General features: G+C 42.1%; 1 protein-coding gene across 1 annotated transcript in view; it reads left to right on the top strand.

Moving 5' to 3' along the window:
- Positions 1-21818, top strand: part of csmd1a (CUB and Sushi multiple domains 1a) — a 2254753-nt gene that overhangs the window by 979309 nt on the left and 1253626 nt on the right. The window contains exon 4 of the mRNA XM_072251121.1: positions 12618-12812. Within this exon, the coding sequence (XP_072107222.1) occupies positions 12618-12812 (195 nt within the window). The remainder of the gene's footprint in view (positions 1-12617; positions 12813-21818) is intronic.

Below are 21818 nucleotides of genomic sequence, written 5' to 3'. Positions count from 1 at the left end.
GAGATGCTCTTTTGCAGATGACTGTTGTATGTGTGGTTATTTGAGTTACTGTCACCTTCCTGTCAGCTTGAACCAGTCTGGCCATCCTCCTCTGTTCTCTCTCATTAATAAGGCATTATGCCCACAGAAATGCTGCTCACTGAATGCTTGCATTTGTTTGTTTTTCACAGCATTCTCTGAATTCTAGAGATTGTGGTGCATGAAATCCTCAGGAGATTAGCAGAGATCAAACCACCCTACCTGGCACCCTACCAGACCTGGCACCATACCTGGCACCAGACTCAAACCACCCTACCTGGCACCCTACCAGACCTGGCACCATACCTGGCACCGGACTCAAACCACCCTACCTGGCACCAACAATCATTCCACAGTCAAAATCACTTCGGTCGCATTTCATCTCCATTCTGATGTTTGCTCTGAACAACAACTGAACCTCTTGACCATGTCTACATGCTTTCAAGCATTGAGTTGCTGCCACATCACTGGCTGATGAGATATTTGCATCGATGAGCAGGTGTACAGGTTGACTTAACAAAGTGGTCACTGACTGTGTATTTATACGTACAGAAGCTGTACCTTTTCCGTGACAGCAGCGGGTTGGTGGGGGGAATGACAAAGGTAGGTGGGTCTCAGCCATCCAAGAATTAACAAGGAGAACTGTTTTAAAGTTTAGATCTGTGTTGTTTCTTGTTTGCTGGCTGTCCAAAGTGTTCAATGATGACAGGAGACCTGTGTGAGAGGGTTTTTAAAGTAGGCAAGCTATTACATGTGGGCTTGTCCATTCTCTTGACTTTGGAAGTCCGGGTCCAGTGGCAGGAGTGATTGTCACAAACTAGAATTTTCTTTGGCTGCAGTGGATGACCACGGTTTCTTTTGTGCCTCGTCATTTCATATCCACAAAGCTTTGCAGATTCTCCTTCCTGGCTGTTGGATCTAACTGTAGATTTCATTTGCCTAACCCACCGGAGCTAACTTCACATGCTAGGACAGGCATGTCCCTGTCTTTCTGGGGTATGAGGCCCGCTAGCCACCCTCACTTGATTTAGTCTGCCTGTCGAAGTGGGAAGTGGCTGCTATTACACGCAAACAGTGATTTGGGTCCACAAAAGAGAGCTGAGAGCTACCTCAGAATGAACATGATAAGCCCCTTCACCAGAGATGCTACCCCTCCCTGCATAATGAATGGATCCAACAATTCCAACAACTGAAACAAGAAACAAATTGGTACTTTCCTTCCTGAAGTGAGTTGAGCATAAGGGTAATGAAATTCCAGGAAATCAGTGCTGATTTTACTGTCGCTCCTTTCCATTTTTGTTGCATTGTTTGCTGAATGATGGAAGAGACTCAAAGCAGAAATAAGAAAAAAATATTGCACCTTAATGATTCCAAGGTGTCAGATTTTTTTACCAGAAGACACAATCCAGCAGAGGCCATAAGTGAAAAGGTTGTTGTAATAATGACAGTTTAAGATGGTTTTAACTCTCTGGTGTTGTGGCGTTTGACAGCGTAATTCATCACTGCAGAGCGTTAGCCTATGTAGCGGATTGCCTGCTTACTACAGACATGATGACAGGGGCAGTTGCAAAAGTTACATTTGGAAGAAATAGTTCACAATAAAGCAAAATCTCAAATCAAAGTTACATATCTACTCTCAATTATTTGGTTCACCTGTACACCTAATGCAAGTATCTAATCAGCCAATCATCCGTCAGAAACTTAATGCATAAATACATGCAGACATGGTTAAGATGCTTAGCACTTGTTCAGACCAAACATTCGAGTGGAGAAGTGATGTGATCTAAATTACTTTGACTGTGGAATGATTGTTGGTGTCAGGCAGGGTGGTTTGAGTATTGCAAAACTCCTGATCTCATGGGATTTTCACACACAACAGTATGTAGAGAGAACAAAAAAATGGTGTTAAGAATGGTGAGAGACTGGCATTTCTGTGAGTGAAAAACCCTTGTTAATGAGGAGAAAGGCCAGACTGTTATTAGGAAGTTGTTAGGAAGGTGACAGTAACTCAAGTAGCCACATGTTACAACAGTGGTGTGCAAAAGAGCATCTCAGAGCACACAACAAATTGAACCTTAAAGTGGATGGGCTACAGCAGCATAGGATCACTCAGTGGCCACTCTGTTACATAGAACATAGAAAAACTACAGCACAATACAGGCCCTTCAGCCCACAAAGCTGTTCTGAACATGTTCTTACCTTAGAACTATCTAGGCTTATCCATAGACCTCTATTTTTCTAAGGTCCATGTGTCCATCCAGGAGTCTCTTAAAAGAACCTATCGTTTCCACCTCCACGACCGCTGCCAGCAGCCCATTCCACACACTCACCACTCTCTGTGTAAAAAACTTACCCCTGACATCTCCTGTGTACTTTCTTCCAAGCACCTTAAAACTGTGCCCTCTTGTGCTAGCCATTTCAGCCCTGGGAAAAAGCCTCTGACTATTTGCACGATCAATGCCTCTCATTATCTTGTACACCTCTATCAGGTCACCTCTCATCCTCCGTCGCTCCAAGGAGGAAAGACCGAGTTCACTCAAACTATTCTCATAAGGCATGCTTCTCAATCCAGGCAAATTCTTTGTAAATCTCTTCTGCACCCTTTCTATGGTTTCCACATCCTTCCTGTAGTGAGGCGGCCAGAACTGAGCACAGTACTCCAAGTGGGGTCTGACCAGGGTCCTATATAACTGCAACAGAACCTATCGGCTCTTAAACTCAATCCCACAATTGATGAAGGCCAATGCATCGTATGCCTTTTTAACCACAGAGTCAACCTGTGTAGCTGCTTTGAGTGTCCTATGGACTCGGACCCCAAGGTCCCTCTGATCCTCCACACTGCCAAGAGTCTTACCATTAATACTATATTCTGCCATCATATTTGACCTACCAAAATGAACCACCTCACACTTATCTGGGTTGAACTCCAGGAGATATCTAATATAGTGGTCACGATATGAATATTTTCTTTATACTTCTTATTGTAAAAAAGCTTCTTAAGATGTTGCTGCTGCAGCAAAATAACAACTCCATAACATGCCTCAGTGATAATAGATATGATTCTGATTGTGATACTTAGTGCACATGCTGAGAGGAGGAAGTATACTGATGGGATTGACAAAACATCTTCCAACCTAACTCAAACGAAATGTTTTTTTGGCCAATGCTAAAAAAACTGCTGCCATTTTACAGATCTGACAAACTCTATATCATTTCAAATTGATAGAGGTATATAAAATTATGATGGGTCTAGATAGAGTGAATGCAAGCAGGCTTTTTCCGCTGAGGCAAGGGGAGAAAAAAAACAGAGGACATGGGTTAAGGGTGAGGGGGGAAAAGATTAAAGGGAACATTAGGGGTGGCTTCTTCACACAGAGAGTGGTGGGAGTATGGAATGAGCTGCCTGACGAGGTGGTAAATGCGGGTTCTTTTTTAACATTTAAGAGTAAATTGGACAGATACATGGATGAGAGGTGTATGGAGGGATATGGTCCGTGTGCAGGTCAGTGGGACTAGGCAGAAAATGGTTCGGCACAGCCAAGAAGGGCCAAAAGGCCTGTTTCTGTGCTGTAGTTTCTATGGTTTCTATGTATTAAAGTTTCATATCTTTTCATCAGAAAAAAGTAATATTTTAATTATTCTTGTCACAAAGCCTTCAGAAGTCCATCTGAATCATTGCAACTTGCAAAGCTATCTATTCTGATTCTCTGCGGCGCTATCTAAAATTCAGTTTAGTACTGATAATTGCTGCAATGGCCCAGATTTTGATAGATTTTCCAGCATTTCCACATGGAGCTAAAGCCATTTCTAAAAGTAAATGGGTTTCAGGGCTCCCTGTGGAGAATGATGCTTGAGTGGGGATTAGTTGGGATTCCTGTGCTTTAACGCTGTGGAAACTGTTCTGGGATTTCATGTCAGACTCTATCTGTTCACTTGAATGTGGATTGTAAATCTGCAAGAAGATAAGAGATAATTTTAATTTTTTGTCTTTGTCATCATGATTTTAATTATTCTAAGCATGAAGAACTAAAGCTCCATGTCTCCAAAGCCTTCCCTATGTCTATGCCTCTACACATCACTTACCACCCATCGAGTTAATAAAACCGTAAGACGATAACTCATAGAAGCTGAATTAGGCAATATGGCCCATCAAATCTGCTCCACCATTCAAGCATGGCGGACTTGTTATTCCTCTCAACTCCATTCTCCTGCTTTCTCTCCATAACCTTTGACACCCTGACTAATGAAAAACCAATCAACCTCCACTTTAAATATACTCAGTGACTTTGCCTCTACAGCCATCTATGGCAATGAATTCCACAGATTCATCACTCCCTGGCAAAAGAAATTCCTCCTAATCTCTGTTCCAAATGGACATTCCACTATTCTGAGGCTGTGGTCTCTGGTCTGAGAATTAACCAGTATAGGAAACATTCTTTCCACATCTACTCTGTCTAGGTGCTTCAATATTTGATAGGTTTCAATGAGATCCCTCCTCATTCTTCTAAACTCCAGTGAGTTCAAGCCCATACCATCAAATGCTCTTCAAATATTAACCTTTTCATTCCTGAATCATTCACATCCACTTCCTCTGGACCTCTCCAGTGCCGGTAAATCTTTTCTTGGACTTGGAGCCTAAAACTGCTCACAATACCCCAAGTGAGTCTGATCAATGCCTTAGAAAGCCTCAGTATTTTATTGTTGCTCATATATCTTAGGCCTCTTGAAATGAATGCTAACATTGCATTTGCCTTTCTTGCCACCAACTCAACCTGAATGTTAACCTTTAGGGAGTCCTGCACAAGGACCCCAGTGTCCCTTTGCACCTCTGACTTTTGAATTTTCTCCCTGTTTATTCCTATCAATTCTGGCCTCCAAATGATTGACATAAAATGTGAAAATAAGCAATCTCAATTCAACCCTTGTGGAACACTACTAATCACTGACAGCCAAGCAGAAGCAGCGCGCCCCCCCCCGCCCCGCCCTTATTCCCACTCTCTACCTCCTGCCAGTAAGCCAATCTTCTATCCAATGACTCTCCTTTGCCTATTTTACCTGTTAATTCCTCAAAGAATTCTGACAGATTTGTCAGGCAAAATTTCTTCTTAAGGAAGTCATACTGACTTTGGCCTATTTTATCATGTGCCCCAATTATGCCAAAACTTCATCCTTAATAATGGAATCCAACATCTTCTCAATCACTGAAATCAGGCTAACTGGCCTATAATTTCCTTTCTTCTGTCCCTCCCTTCTTAAAGAGTGGTGTGACATTTGCATTTGCAACTTCAGGATGTTTCCAGAATCTAGAGATTCCTGAAAGATCATTACTCATACCCCTCCCTCAATCTCTTCCACTTCCTCTTTCAGAACCCTTCCGTGTAGTCTATTTGGTCCAGGTGACTTAACTACCTTTAGACAACTCAGCTTCCCAAGCACCTTCTCCTTAGTAATAGCAACTACAGTCACCTCTGACCTGACACACTTGAACTTTTGGGATACACACAGTGAAGACCGATGCAATATACTTACTTGGTTCACCTGCCATTTCTGTGTCCCCATTAATAACTCACCAGCATCGTTGAGAAAAAAAAACTCTTTTGTGTCAATATGAAAATAGATCTCTACAAGGTGGTCTAAATTAATTGCAAATATAAAACGTAAAATGATTGATTGCATAAGTATTCACCTCCTTTAACATGACACATCAAATCCACACTGGTGCAGCTAATTGTTTTTAAAAGTCACATAACTAATTGAATGGAGATCTGTTTTTGAAGACCTGTGTGCAGTCAAGGTGTTTCAACTGATTGCAGTAAAATTATACCTATATCTGGAGGTCCAGCTGCTGCTGAGTCTCAAACCCTCAGTGAGATAGGGAGTTGTCTATCCCAGCATGTGAAGACAGACTCCGGCAGATTGAACGGACGAGACCCATGGAAGGTCCAACGGTCAAGAAGGCGGTCTCTGCAAGCGTTGTGGAACGTGTAGAGCAGGACAAGACACAGAAGACGTCCTGGTCATCCACTGCGCCTAGTCCCATCTCCAGCCGTCTAGACTCTTGTTTGCCACTGGATCCAGATGGGAATTGGGAAGAGAGAGTGAGGCAGACACTGCGCATCTCTCCCTCACTTAAATCCAAATGACGCGCTAGTCTCAACACCATCATAATGGTGTCAAGGTCCTCATCGATGTCAAATATGGATGAACCACCACACATCTTGGCAAAAACTACACTTTGAAGACTAAAGGACACTTCAAGCAATTCAGCGAAAAGGTTATTGAAAAGCGCAAGTCAGGAGATGGATACAAAGAAATTTCCAAGTCACTGAATATCCCTTGGAGTACAGTTCAGTCAATCATGAAGAAATTGAAAAATAATTACAGCTGCAAATCTACAGGCTGTCCTTAAAGATTGAGTGACCGTGCAAGAAGGGGACTAGTGAGAGAGGCCACCAAGAGACCTATGACAACTCTGGAGGAGTTACAAGCTTCAGTGGTTGAGATAGGAGAGACTGTGCACACAACAACTGTTGCCCAAGTGCTTCACCAGTCACAGCTTTATGGGAGAGCGGCAAAGAGAAAGCCACTGTTGAAAAAAGCTCACAAGAAATCACAGTTAGAGTTTACCAGAAGGCATGTTGGAGACTCTGAAGTCAGCTGGACAAAAGTTCTCTGGTTTGATGAAAACAAAATTGAGATTTTGGGCCATCAGACTAAAAACACACCATCCCTACAGTAAAACATGGTGGTGGCTGCATCGTGCTGTGGGGATGCTTCACTGCAGTAGGCCCTGAAAGCTTGTGATGATAGAGGGTAAAATGAATGCAGCAAACGTTGTATATTTGGATTTTCAGAAGGCGTTTGACAAGGTGCCACACATGAAGCTGCTTAACAAGATAAGAGTCCATGGAATTATGGAAAAGTTATATACATGGATAGAGCATTGGCTGATTGGCAGGAAACAGAGAGCGGGAATAAAGGGATCCTGTTGTGGTTGGCTGCCGGTTACCAGAGGTGTTCCACAGGGGTCCGTGTTGGGGCCGCTTCTTTTTACGTTGTACATCAATGATTTGGATTATGAAATAGATGGTTTTGTGGATTGAAGGGCGCCCATTCAGAATAGAGATGTGAAGAAATTTTTTTAGCTAGAAGGTGGTGAATCTATGGAATTTGTTGCTATGGGAGGCAGTGGAGGTCAAGTCATTGGGTGTATTTAAGGCAGAGATTGTTGGGTATCTGAGTAGCCAGGGCATCAAAAGTTATAGTGAGAAGGCGGGGCAGTGGGACTAAATGGGAGAATGGATCGGCTCATGATAAAATGGCAGAGCAGACTCGATGGGCTAAATGGCCGACTTCTGCTCCTTTGTCTTATGGTCGAAAATACAAGGAAATCCTAGGGGAAAACCTGATGTAGACTTTGGAGAGATTTGTTTTGCATCAAGAAAATAACCTCAAGCATAAAACCACAGCTACACAGAAATGGTTTAAGAACCACAAAGTTAATGTCCTGGAGTGGTTAAGTTCGAGTCCTGACCTCAATACAATTGAGAATTTGTGGCTGGACTTGAAAAGCATTGTTCACTCATGATTCCCATGCAATCTGCCAGAGCTTGAGCCAGTATGTAAATAAGAATGGGGAAAAATTGCAAAGCTGATGGAGACCTATCCACACAGACTCAAGGCTGTAATTGCTGCCAAAGGTGAATCTACTAAATACTGACATGAAGGGGGTGAATACCTATGCAATCAATTATTTCATGTTATATGTTTGTAATTTAGATCACCTTGTAGAGAACTATTTTTACTTTGATACAAAAGGGTCTTTTTCTGTTGATCTGTGTCAAAAAAAAGCCAACTTGAATCCATTGTGATTCTATGTTGTAAAACAATAAGACATGAAAGCTTCCAAGGGGGTGAATACTGTAGATAGGCACTGTATCTTGCTATGTACCACCTTGAGATTCATTCCTTGCAGGTATTCACAAAAAAAAAGAAATGCAATATAATTTACAAAAAGCTGTACAAACAGACAAATGCAGACAAATAACATGCTAAAGATGACAACTTCTACTGAGAACATGAGTTGCAAAGATTCCTTGAAAGTGAGTCTTTAGGTTGAAAAACATTTCAGAGTTGTGGCAATTGAGGTGTTGTTCATGCCAGTTCAGGAGCCTGTGGCTGTGGGCTACATGTATCATCTTCCTCTGGGGCCAAGGCACAAAACTCAATACAGACAGTCACATACAGCACAAGGCACATATAGCACATTTAGTTATGATTGCAGAAAAGCATACTTAGTCTTCTCCTGAAACACATCACCCTTATTGGGGCATAGCCAACAGACAGCACCTTGCCAGAGAGTCCTCTACCTTGGGATCGGCATTGTGGCTTCCATTTTCAACACACAAATTAATATTTCCTCCCCCAGGGATGAGGTCTCTGGAGGTTCTGTTGGCATTTTTGTAACTCTGGATTTTTATGGGTGGTGTTGCTGACCTTATGCCCAACCTCCTCCTTTTGCAGCCAGACTTGGGATTGTCCATGGGACAGAGTTAGAAAAACATACAGTCACCAAAAAAATAACATAGCCCTAGTCCCTGAGTGTCATGGCCTATAGATAGATGGTGCATGGGATGTGCCCTGGAGCCACATTTTTGCAAGAACATAGCATCAAGTTATCAGCATTCCTGAGGAATACTTAAATTAGTCATAAATCAGAATTAGGTTTAATATCAGCAGCATTTGTCATGAACTTTACGGCAGCAGGAATAAATATAGGGAAAACATTGAATGTAAACAGTGAACTGTAAGTATATTTATGTCTAAAATTATTTAAGTGAAAATAAGTAGTGCAGGAAAACAGAAATTTTAAAAAATGGTAAGGTAGTGTTCCTGGGTTCAATGTCCAATTAGAAATTGGATGGCAGAGGGGAAGAAGCTGTTCCTAAATCGCTGAGTGTGTGCCTTCAGGTGTCTGTACCTCCTACCTGATGGTAACAGTGAGAAAAGGGCATGCCCTGGGTGCTGAATGCCCTTAATAATGGACACTGCCTTTCTGAGCCACCACTTGTTGAAGACGCCCTGGGTACCTTGTAGGCTAGTATCCAAGATGGAGCCAACCAAATTTACATCTCTCTGCAGCTTCTTTCGTCCCTGTGGAGTAGCACCCCACCCCCATACCAGACAGTGATGCAGCCTGTCAGAATGTTCTCCATAGTACATCTATAGAAGTTTTTGAGTGTTTTTGTTGATATATCAAATCTCCTCAAACTCCTAATGTAGTATAGTCACTGACTTGCCTATTTTATAACTGCATCGATATGTTGGGACCAGATTAAGTTCTCAGAGATCTTGACACCCAGGAACTTGAAACTGATCACTCTCACCACTTCTGATCCCTCTGTGAGGATTGGTATGTGTTCTTTCATCTGAAATTCTATCAACAATGGTTATATTATCAGCAAATTTATAGATGACGTTTGAGCTATAGCTAGCCACACAGTCACTTGTGTAGAGTGAGAGGGCTAAGTGCACATCCCTGTGGTGTACCAGTGCTGATTGTTAGTGAGGTACAGATGTTATTTCCAATCCACACAGATTATGGTCTTCCAGTTAGGAAGTTGAGGATACAGTTGTAGAAGCTTACCTAGGTTCTGTAACTTTTCAATCAGGACTGTTGGAATGATTATCCAAAAGGCTGAGCTTTTGATAATAAACAACATCCTAACATAGGTAATTGCATTGTAAATTGCAAGTTATGCACATCTTTTACAAGAAAACAAATTTAGAACTACAAAGTCCATATCAATGCAAAGCTGTCAGTGTTGCTGTACTGACGGAACGTTTAGAGTTGTGCTGCTTAGTTCAAGACACATGGTTAAAGGGAAGTAGCTGTTCTTGAATCTGGTTGTGTGGGAATTCGAGTTTCTGTGCCTCCTGCCCGTTGGTAGCTGTGAGAAGATGCCATGGCCTGAATGTTGGAGAACTTTGATATCAATGTTGCCTTCTTGAGGCAGTGCCTCCTGCATATACTATTAATGGTGGGGACAGATGTGCCCATGATATATTGGGCAGAGTCCTGCATATACTATTGATGGTGGGGAGAGATGTGCCCATGATATATTGGGCAGAGTCCTGTATATACAATTGATGGTGGGGAGAGATGTGCCCATGATATATTGGGCAGAGTCCTGTATATACTATTGATGGTGGGGAGAGATGTGCCCATGATATATTGGGCAGAGTCCTGTATATACTATTGATGGTGGGGACAGGTGTGCCCATGATATATTGGGCAGAGTCCTGTATATACTATTGATGGTGGGGAGAAATGTGCCCATGATATATTGGGCAGAGTCTTTTGCTCTCTGCAGCTTCTTACGTCCCAGCACATTTGAATTGCCATAGCAGACATATCCTAGACCAGACAGGATACTTTCAATACATTATTGGGACCACTTCTTTTTATGCTCTTTATCAATAATTTAGGAACATAGAAACATAGAAACCCTACAGCACAATGCAGGCCCTTTGGCCCACAAAACTGTGCTGAACATGTCTTTACTTTACCTAGGGTTACCCATAGCCCTCTATTTTGCTGAGCTCCATGTACCTCTCCAGGAGTCTCTTAAAAGAGATGGAATTTAGATGATGGAATAGATGGTTTTGTTGCCCCATTTGCAGATGATGTGAAGGTAGGTGGAGGGGCAGGTAGGCTGCAGAAGGACTGAGACAGATTAGGAGAATGGGCAAGAAAGCAGCAGATGAAATACAATGTTGGAAAATGCACGGTAATGCACTTTGGTAGTAGAAATAAATGTACAGACTATTTTCTAAATGGGAAGGAAATCCAAAAATCTGAAATGCAAAGGGACGTGGCAATCCTTGTGCAGAACGCCTTAAAGGTTAACTTGTAGGAAGAGTCGTTGGTAAGAAAGGCAAATGCAATGTTCGCCTTCATTGCAAAAGCAGGGATGTGATGCTGAGGCTTTGTGAGGCACTGGTGAGGCCTCATCTAGTTTGTTGTAAACAGTTCTGGGCTCCTCACTTTAGAAAAGATGTGCTGGCATAGGAGAGCGTACTGAGGAGGTTGACAAGGATGATTCCAAGAATGAAAGGGTTATCATACAAGGAATGTTTGATTACTCTGGGACTGTACTCGCTGAAATTTAGAAGGATGAGGGGGGGAATCTCATTGAAACTTTTTGAATGTTGAGAGGTCTAGACTGGAAGGATGTTTCCCATGGCACAGTCTCAAAATAGAGGGCCGTGCATTTAAAACAGAAATGCGTTAGCCAGGGGCCGGTGAATCTGTGGAATTTATTAGCACAAGCAGCTGTGGAGGTCAGGTCATTGGATGTATGTTTGTATTTAAAGCAGAGCTTGGTGTTTCTTGATTGGACCACAGCATCAAAGATTTCAGGGAGAAGGCTGGGGAGTGGGGCTGAAGAGGGGTGAAAACGAACAACCATGATTGAATGGCAGAACAGACTCAATGGGCCAAATGGTCTGTCTTAAGGTCTGATGAACTGAGGTAGAGATTCACTGAAAGTTGTCTAGATTTAGGAGACTGAGTTACAAAGAGAGCCTGTGTAGACTATGACTTTATTTCAGGGAAAGTTGGAGAATGAGGGTGATCTGATAGCGGTGTACATGAGCACAGAGCCAGGGTCAGAGTCAGTCAAATCAGGTTTATTATCACTGACGTATGTCTTGAAATTTGTTGTCTTGTGACAGATGAGAAGCCTTCCTGGAACGTGCTGCTAGGAGATGTGGTGAAAGTGGATACAGTATCATTGTTTAAGGAGTATTTAGGCCGGCACATGAACAAGCAGAGAAAGGGGAGGATATTTGTTCTGTGGTCAAGACCGGTTTTGTGGATTGAAGGGCCTGTCCATCTGCTGTACTATTTTTTGTTCAAACTCCTCTCTGAGTGAAGCACCTTCAATAACTCCAAGACTGAAGTTGGGTAAAATACTGAAAGGCTTTTATTCGCTGTATGATATGACCTCCATGCTGAGTGTCTGCCCCTGGACTGAGGGGGAGGGACAAGACAAAATCACCTTTATACAGGAATCTGTGGAAGGAGCCACAGGGGCAGTCAGCAGAGGGATGTGTCCAGACAGTTAACCCAGTTACAACATATATATGGTTTACCACACTGAGGATCATCACCTTGTCATGGTGGAGAGGCTTGTGAATTCCTGAGATCCCGAGTGTGATGCTGCCTGGAATTTAGCCATCTGACACTTAGCTCCTGTTAGGGTCACCCATTGCAGTAAGGTCAACCAATAGATAGCCCTTCAGGAGAACCAAGTGTCATTCTTGCTTTGAGTGATTGCACCCATACTATGTTCAAGGTAGGCTGGTTGTTTAAATGCCATGGCTGCCTGCCTGACTATTACAGTTGGACTTTGTTTTAGCAAATATGATGTTTGCTCACTGAATTACATGAAGTTATTTTCAAACAGCCGAAGTATTGCCCATTATTGACCTTTCTTCAAGATGATGACTCTGCAGTGCCAACTGCCTTTGATCTAACTTTCACGATAAGTTATCATCACTGATGTGTCTCTTTGAATTTTTTTTTTCTTTCCTAGTTTTGCCAAGCCACACCTGTGGCAATCCAGGAGTGATTCCCAAAGGAGTTCTGCACGGAACCAGATTCAACATTGGGGATAAGATCCGGTACACCTGTGTCGCAGGCTACATACTGGAGGGTCACGCAGTACTGACCTGTATCGTCAGTCCTGGCAATGGAGCATCATGGGACTTCCCACCACCATTTTGCAGAGGTAACGTGGCAATAGAACTTCACCGGCAACATGGTAGAGCAGCAGTTAGTGTAACGCTATTAAAGTGCCAGTAACCCGGGTTCAAATCCTATTACAATCTGTAAGGAGTTTGTACGTTCTCCCCCGTGACACTGTAGGTTTCCTCCATGTCCTCTGGTTTCCTCCCACATTTCAAAGACATACAGGTTAGTAGGTTAATTGGTCACATAGGTGTAATTGGGTGTCATGGGTTCCTTGAACTTATGAGAGTCACGGAGTCATAGAACACAACAGCATGGAAATGGGTCTTTTGGCTCAACTAATCCATGCTAATTTATTATTCTACCTACTTTCAGTGATCTGCAACTGGACCATAGCCTTCCGAACCTTCCCATCCATGTACCTGTCCAAATTTCTATTAAGTGCTGCAATCAAACCCAAATCCACCACTTCTGCCACACTCGCACCACCCTCTGAGTGAAGTTCTCCCTTATAATTCACCTTTCATCCTTAACCCATGACCTCATGTTACTCTGCTGCATCACTAAGTGAATAAATAAATAAAAATAAATTATCCAGAGACATGCAAATATACTATGAAGAGGCAGAGATGTGTCAAGTGCTAAGATGAGAAACTTATTTTAGTAATCAAGTCTTGGTGCAATTTACATCCAATAAACCTGCCTGCCACATTACATCCTCTCCTCAGTCCATCCATCAATTGGTTGGGACTCTTGCCTCACTACCTCTCCTTTCCTCTTTATACCAGCCACCTCCCCTGTCCAGTGTCACTCCTGATGTAGGATTTTAGCCTGAGTCATCAGCCATCACTTTTCTACCGCAGATGCAGTATTCATCTGGCAAGATGTTTGTTGCAATAAATGTTCTGGGACACTGAAATAGATTTCAGAACATGTGCGGCATAGACAGGATCAGAATTAGAAACAGGTTTATTATCATTCACATGTGATCGTTGTTTCTACTGTTGTCCTTGTGTCAGCTTGAACCAGTCTGGCCATTCTCCTCTGACCTCTCTCATTAACAAGGTGTTTTCACCCACAGAATGCCTGCTCACTAGCTGAGTTTTGTTTATCATACCATTTTCTGTTAATTCTAGAGACCATTGTGTGTGAGAATCCCAGGAGATCAGCAGCTTCAGAGATACGCAAACAACCCAATCTGGCAGCCAACAATCATTTCACAGTCAAACTCACTCAGATCATATTCCTTCCCTGTTTTGATGTTTGATCTGAACAACAACAGAACCTCTTGACCTAATGCATTTATGCCTCGAGTTGCTGCTACATGATTGGCAGATTTTATTCTCCTTTTGTCCTACTCAAGATACTTAAGTTTGGAACCAAAATCTTTTCATTTTTTTTTTCGCATTGGTATCGTAAGACCATAAGATATAGGAGCAGATTTTCCATTCCATAGCATCTGCTCCACCCTTCCATGATGACTGGTTTATTATCCCTCAAACTCATTACCCTGCTTTCTCCCCATCCCTTTGACACCTTGATTAATCAAGAACCTATCAACCTCCACTTTCAATATACTCAATGACATGATCTCCACAGCCATGTGTAGCAATGAATTCCATAGATTCACCTCCGGCTAGAGAAATTGCTCTTTCTCTCTGTTCTATTCTGAGGGTTTGCCTTCCAGTCCTAGACTCCCACACAATAGGAAACATCCTCACCATGTCCCCTCTATCTAGGTCTTTCAATATTCAATAGGTTTTGATGAGATCCCTTTGATTCTTTTAAACTCCAGTGAGTACAGGCCAATAATAAGTCAATTACCAGTTAAAATATAAAATATAAGTATTCTTCGTAAAGAATCAAAATCAGGTTTATTATTACTGACCAGTTGTGATATTTGTTGTTTTGTGACAACAGAACAGTGCAAGGCATAAATAAATCACTGTAAAAAGCTTTTCCAAAAACTTTGAGGGTGAATTTTCCAGCTTCTGCACCTCCTCCCTAGTGGTAGTAATGAGAAGAGGGCATAATTCAGGTGGTGAGAATCTTTGATGATGGATGTGTCCATAATAAGGGTTCCTAAGGTCATGAACAATAACCCAGGACCAATTGCAAATTGGCTGTTACAACCCCACATGTTAAAATTGTAAATACATTTTTTTGACATCCTAGAAGTAATAAGGCAGCAAAATAAGTTTTCATGTTGCTTCTACCAACTCAATCATCAAGGTATTTTCTGCCTGCACTGCACTTTCTCTGTAGTTGTAACATTATATTCTGGACTCTCTTGTTGTTTTTTCCCCTTGTACTAGCTCAATATATTTATGTTTGGTATAATCTGAATAGATGGCATGCAAAAAAGAAAAGTAGATTTTCACTGTATCCCAGTAGAATGATAGTAATAAACCAATTTCTCATCACTAAAGACCCTCACCACTGAGGACATGCCCTCTTCTCATTATTACTATCAGGGAGGAAATACAGGAGCCGGAAGACCCATGGTCAATGTTTCAGGAACAGTCTTCACCATCACATTTCTGAACGGTCTATGAATATTAATTTGTTATTTCATTTCTTTAGCAATATATAGTTATTTTGTAAATTACAATAATTTTTATGTCTTGCACTGTACTGTATCTGTAAAACAACAGATTTCATAGTATATAACAGAAGTCTTCCCCAAACAGTAAGGCTGATCAAAACCACCAACCACGAACACACCCCACCACATCCTTCAACATCACTACTTTATAATTTTACTCCTGACCCGTGTGTCTTTGGGATCTGGGAGGACACCTGATGGAAACCCATGAAGTCACAGGAGGAAAAGCACAAAGTCTTTACCGATGGTGGTGGGAATTAGACCTTAATCATATAGCTGGCTCTGTAAAACATTACACTAACTGGTATGATGGATAGCAATTTCACGTGGTGGGATCAAGCTCTCAACACTTGACCTAAATTCTACTGGACCTTCATGAAAAGATTAAAGGGCTTATTACACTTCACAGTCTTTCTAAATAAATTCTAGGGAATTAGCAAATCAGACCTTTTTCCATAAATCAAAGAAGTAAGGATTGACAATCTGATGTGGATTGTCAAAGTAATAGCTTAAGTTTTAATCACATCAGATTCTGTTTACCAAAAAATACTTACACTCAATCCCCAGGTGTTCTGTTAGTAAATAAATTACTCCACTGTTGCTCTGTATATCCACTTTAATCAATTTTTGCTCAATTATTTTGAGTTTCTAGCTGTTATCTTACTGATATCCCATCTCCTATGTTTTGTTTTTGTTTGAAATACTTCTCTTGCTTTCTAGTAGCTGATTTGTTGCTCCGTAGATATGCCATCATTGCCCATAACAGAACAGAGAACATAGAAGAGTACAACACAGGAGCAGGCCCTTCAGCTCACAATGTGCTGATCCAATTCAATTAGCAATCAAATAGCCAACTAAACTAATCCCTCTGCCTTCACAATGTCCATATCCCTCCACTTTCCTCACATTCATCTGCCTACCTAAACACCTCATAAATGTCCCTAATCTACCTCTACCACCGGCAGTGCATTCCAGACACCCTCCACTCTTAGTGTTAAAAAAAAACTTGCCTCTCACAGCTCCTTTAAAATTACCCCTCTCACCTCTAACACGTGCCCCTTCGTATGAGACATTTCAACCATGGAAAAAAGATACTGATCATAATCTTGTAAACATCCATCAGACTAATATTGATTGGCACCTGATTAGTTCCAAGGGTTTAGATGGGGCAGAATTTGTTAAGTGTGTCCAGGATGGATTCCTGTCACAGTATGTGGACAGGCCGACCAGGGGGAATGCCATACTAGATCTAGTACTAGGTAATGAACCGGGTCAGGTCACAGATCTCTCAGTGGGTGAGCATCTGGGGGACAGTGACCACTGCTCCCTGGCCTTTATAATTATCATGGAAAAGGATAGAATCAAAGAGGACAGGAAAATTTTTAATTGGGGAAAGGCAAATTATGAGGCTATAAGGCTAGAACTTGCGGGTGTGAATTGGGATGATGTTTTTGCAGGGAAATGTACTATGGACATGTGGTCGATGTTTAGAGATCTCTTGCGAGATGTAAGGGATAAATTTGTCCCAGTGAGGAAGATAAAAGAATGGTAGGGTGAGGGAACCATGGGTGACAAGTGAGGTGGAAAATCTAGTCAGGTGGAAGAAGGCAGCATACATGAGGTTTAGGAAGCAAGGATCAGACGAGTCTATTGAGGAATATAGGGAAGCAAGAAAGGAGCTTAAGGGGCTGAGAAGAGCAAGAAGGGAGCATGAGAAGGCCTTGGCGAGTAGGGTAAAGGAAAACCCCAAGGCATTCTTCAGTTATGTGAAGAAAAAAAGGACGACAGGAGTGAAGGTAGGACCGATTAGAGATAAAGGTGGGAAGATGTGCCTGGAGGCTGTGGAAGTGAGCGAGGTCCTCAATGAATACTTCTCTTCGGTATTCACCAATGAGAGGGAACTTGATGATGGTGAGGACAATATGAGTGAGGTTGATGTTCTGGAGCATGTTGATATTAAGGGAGAGGAGGTGTTGGAGTTGTTAAAATACATTAGGACAGATAAGTCCCCGGGGCCTGACGGAATATTCCCCAGGCTGCTCCACGAGGTGAGAGAAGAGATTGCTGAGCCTCTGGCTAGGATCTTTATGTCCTCGTTGTCCACGGGAATGGTACCGGAGGATTGGAGGGAGGCGAATGTTGTTCCCTTGTTCAAAAAAGGTAGTAGGGATAGTCCGGGTAATTATAGACCAGTGAGCCTTACATCTGTGGTGGGAAAGCTGTTGGAAAAGATTCATAGAGATAGGATCTATAGGCATTTAGAGAATCATGGTCTGATCAGGGACAGTCAGCATGGCTTTGTGAAGGGCAGATCGTGTCTAACAAGCCTGATAGAGTTCTTTGAGGAGGTGACCAGGCATATAGATGAGGGTAGTGCAGTAGATGTGATCTATATAGATTTTAGTAAGGCATTTGACAAGGTTCCACACGGTAGGCTTATTCAGAAAGTTAGAAGGCATGGGATCCAGGGAAGTTTGGCCAGGTGGATTCAGAATTGGCTTGCCTGAAGAAGGCAGAAGGTGGTGGTGGAGGGAGTACATTCAGACTGGAGGATTGTGACTTGTGGTGTCCCGCAAGGATCTGTTCTGGGACCTCTACTTTTTGTGATTTTTATTAACGACCTGGATGTAGGGGTAGAAGGCTGGTTTGGCAAGTTTGCAGATGACACAAAGGTTGGTAGTGTTGTAGATAGTGTAGAGGATTGTCAAAGATTTCAGAGAGGCATTGATAGGATGCAGAAGTGGGCTGAGAAGTGGCAGATGAAGTTCAACTGGGAGAAGTGTGAGGTGGTACACTTTGGAAGGACAAACTCCAAGGCAGAGTACAAAGTAAATGGCAGGATACTTGGTAGTGTGGAGGATCAGAGGGATCTCGGGGTACATGTTCACAGATCCCTGAAAGTTGCCTCACAGTTGGATAGGGTAGTTAAGAAAGCTTATGGGGTGTTAGCTTTCATAAGTTGAGGGATAGAGTTTAAGAGTCGTGATGTAATGATGCAGCTCTATAAAACTCTGGTTAGGCCACACTTGGAGTATTGTGTACAGTTCTGGTCACCTCACTATAGGAAAGATGTGGAAGCATTGGAAAGGGTACAGGGGAGATTTACCAGGATGCTGCCTGGTTTAGAAAGTATGCATTATGATCAGAGATTAAGGGAGCTAGGGCTTTACTCTTTGGAGAGAAGGAGGATGAGAGGAGACATGATAGAGATGTACAAGATAATAAGAGGAATAGATAGAGTGGATAGCCAGCACCTCTTCCCCAGGATACCACTGCTCAATACAAGAGGACATGGCTTTAAGGTAAGGGGTGGGAAGTTCAAGGGGAATATTAGAGGAAGGTTTTTTACTCAGAGAGTGGTTGGTGCGTGGAATGCACTGCCTGAGTCAGTGGTGGAGGCAGATACGCTAGTGAAGTTTAAGACACTACTAGACAGGTATATGGAGGAATTTAAGGTGGGGGCTTATATGGGAGGCAGGGTTTGAGGGTCGGCACAACATTGTGGGCCAAAGGGCCTGTACTGTTCTGTACTATTCTATGTTCTATGTTTTCCCTCAGCCTCCGCTGTTCCAGAGAAAGCAACCCAAGTTTGTCCAACCACCCATTATAGCAAATGCCTTTTAACCCAGGTGGCATCCTGGTAAAACTGTTCTGCACGTTCTCCAAAGCCTCAACATACTTCCTATAATGTGGTTGCCTGAACTGCATGCAATTATCCAAATGCAGCCTAACTGGAGTTCTATATAGCTGCAGCATAACTTCTTGAACTTTGAACTCACTGTCCACTGTTCACTTTTTTGTATTTCACTGCTCTTTTGCGCTGTGGGATCTTTGCTGCTCTCTGCAGTTAGTTTAAAGCAGCTGTCTCTTTGGGGATGTTAGTACTGCATTTACACCTGATTAGCTGGCATTGGAAATGGCTGTCATAGAGTCATAGACTACTACAGATTAGAAACAGGTTTATCTAGTCTGGGTGGAACTATTAATCAGCCTAGTTCCATTCTCTTGCACCTAGACTATATCCCTCTATATCCCTCCCATCCATGTACCTATCCAAATTTCTCTTAAATGTTGAAATCAAACCCATATTTTCCACTTCTACTGGTAGCTTGTTCCATACTCTCACCACTTTTCTGAGTGAGGAAGTTCCTCTTCAGGTTCCCCTTAAGAATTTCACCTTTGAACCCATGGCCATGAATGAAGAGAACCTTTTTCATTGTGCCTTTACTTAATCAAACCACCCTGAAATGTGTGAGTGTGAACCAAAAGCATTAGGAACTTAGAGAAGCTCATTTTAAACTTGATATTTTCCCCAGCAAGAATGTACATGATTTACAATATGCAAACCTCTGCCACTGATAGGCTTGTTTGCAGTTCTGTTACTTTTGGACAACTCCAAGCTAGCAAGGAATTCAGAATCAGAAATTAAAATGCAAATCTTTTCCCAGAATATCATTGTAAGGAATGTTAATTTATTGTCGGGTTGATGAGAATGTACTTTTTTTTCAAAAGTTCGTATGTTAATTTGAAAGATTGTGGAGGTTGAAGAATTTGACCAGAATCAGAACCAGATTTATTATCAATGATTTATAAGATGTGAACTTATAAATTGTAGAAAATTGAAAACCATGTAAACAAGTGTATGCACACTAGTCGCACCATAATCAATAACTCATGCACCTAATACCATTGCTTTTTAAGCCCTGCAGCAATGTTATCAATTAACTGCCGTAAAGTAAATCAAAGTGTACAGGGAAAGATTTCTTTTTGATTTTTAAAGATCTGAAGTCTCCTGCAATGTAACTCCTGACCTCTGCAAGATTCTCCAAAACCCTCCGACTCCCAAAATGTGACAAAGGTTGTTAAAATAAACAGCACTAAAAGAAGATCATCAACAGTGCCCAAAAGGTTTCAGTCAAATGACAAAATAATAAAAGCAATTATGATCAGACACTTTTCAAACTGTTTCTCTGATGTCGAATATCTACACGTAGAGAATAGATCATCCTTCAGACTTCTAAACATCTCTTCAGATCTGTCCAAACATCATAGCAACTAGCACCAGAGCTACAAAGAAAGAACAGAGGAATACCCTGCTATTTTTGTTGCCCTATTTGACTAATCTCCTGCATAGGATATGACAGGAAGAGTGCAGAGGAGATTTACGAGGATGTCGCCTGGATTGAAGAGAATTGGTTGAGTGAACTTGGCCTTCTCTCCTTGGAATGACGGAGGATGAGAGGAGACCTGATAGTGGCGTATAAGATGATGTGAGGCATTGATCGTGTGGATAGCCAGAGGTTTCTTCCCAAGGCTGAAGTGGCTAACACAAGGGGGTATAGCTTTAAGGTGTTTGGAAGTAGACACAGAGGGAATGTCAGGGGTATGTCATTCACACGGAGAGTGGTGGGTGTGTGGAATGCACTGCCAGCAAAGGTGATAGACGTAGATAAAATAGGGTCTTTAAAGAGACTTCTTAGGAAGGTACATGGAGCTTAGAAAAATAGAGGTCTATGTGCTAGGGTATTTCTAGGCAATTTCTAGAGTAAGTTACATGGTTGGTGTAACATTGTGGGCCAAAGGGCCAGTAATGTGCTGTATGTTCTATGTTCTATGTTCATTCGCTTGGCATTCAAGACGAGGTAGCAAATTGGATTAGACATTGTCTTTGTGGTAGTAGATGGTACCTCTCTGACTGGAGGCCTGTGATTCGTGGAGTGCCACAGGGATCGGTGTTGGATCTGTTGCTATTTGTCATCCATATCCAAGATCAGGATGATAATGTGATTAACTGAAACAGCAAATTTGTGGATGACACCAAGTTTGGAGCTGTGGTGGACAGCGAAGAAGGCTATCATGGCTTGCAGTGGGATCTGGACCTGCTGGAAAAATGGGCTGAAAATGCCAAATGAGTGTAGAAAAGTGTGAGGTTTTGCACTTTGGCAGGACCAACCAGGGTAGGCCTTACACAGTGAACGGTAGGGCACTGAGGAGTGCAGTGGAACAAAGGGATCTGGAAATACAGGTTGATAATTCATTGAAAGTGGTGTCACAGGTAGATAGGGTTGTAATGAAAACTTAGGGCACATTGGCCTTCATATATCAAAGTGCTGAGTACAGAAGATGGGTTGTCATGTTAAAGTTGTATCAGACGTTGGTGAGGTCTAATTTGGAGTATTGTGTGCAGTTTTGGTCACCTACCTATAGGAAGAATGGAAATAAGATTGCAAGAGTACATTTATAAGGATGTTGTTGTGACTGGAGAATGTGAGTTATAAGGAAAGATTCAATGGGTTAAGACTTTATTTCTTTATGATAGAGGTATACAAAATTATGAGGAGTATAGATCAGGTAAATGCAAATAGACTTTTTCCATTGGGGTTGGGTGGGACTACAACTAGAGGTCATGGGTTAAGGGTGAAAGGTGAAAAGTTTAAGGGA

This window comes from Mobula birostris, chromosome 2 (assembly GCF_030028105.1).
Source record: "Mobula birostris isolate sMobBir1 chromosome 2, sMobBir1.hap1, whole genome shotgun sequence".
Taxonomy (NCBI): domain Eukaryota; kingdom Metazoa; phylum Chordata; class Chondrichthyes; order Myliobatiformes; family Myliobatidae; genus Mobula; species Mobula birostris.
This window is presented reverse-complemented; position numbering and strand designations above follow the sequence as displayed.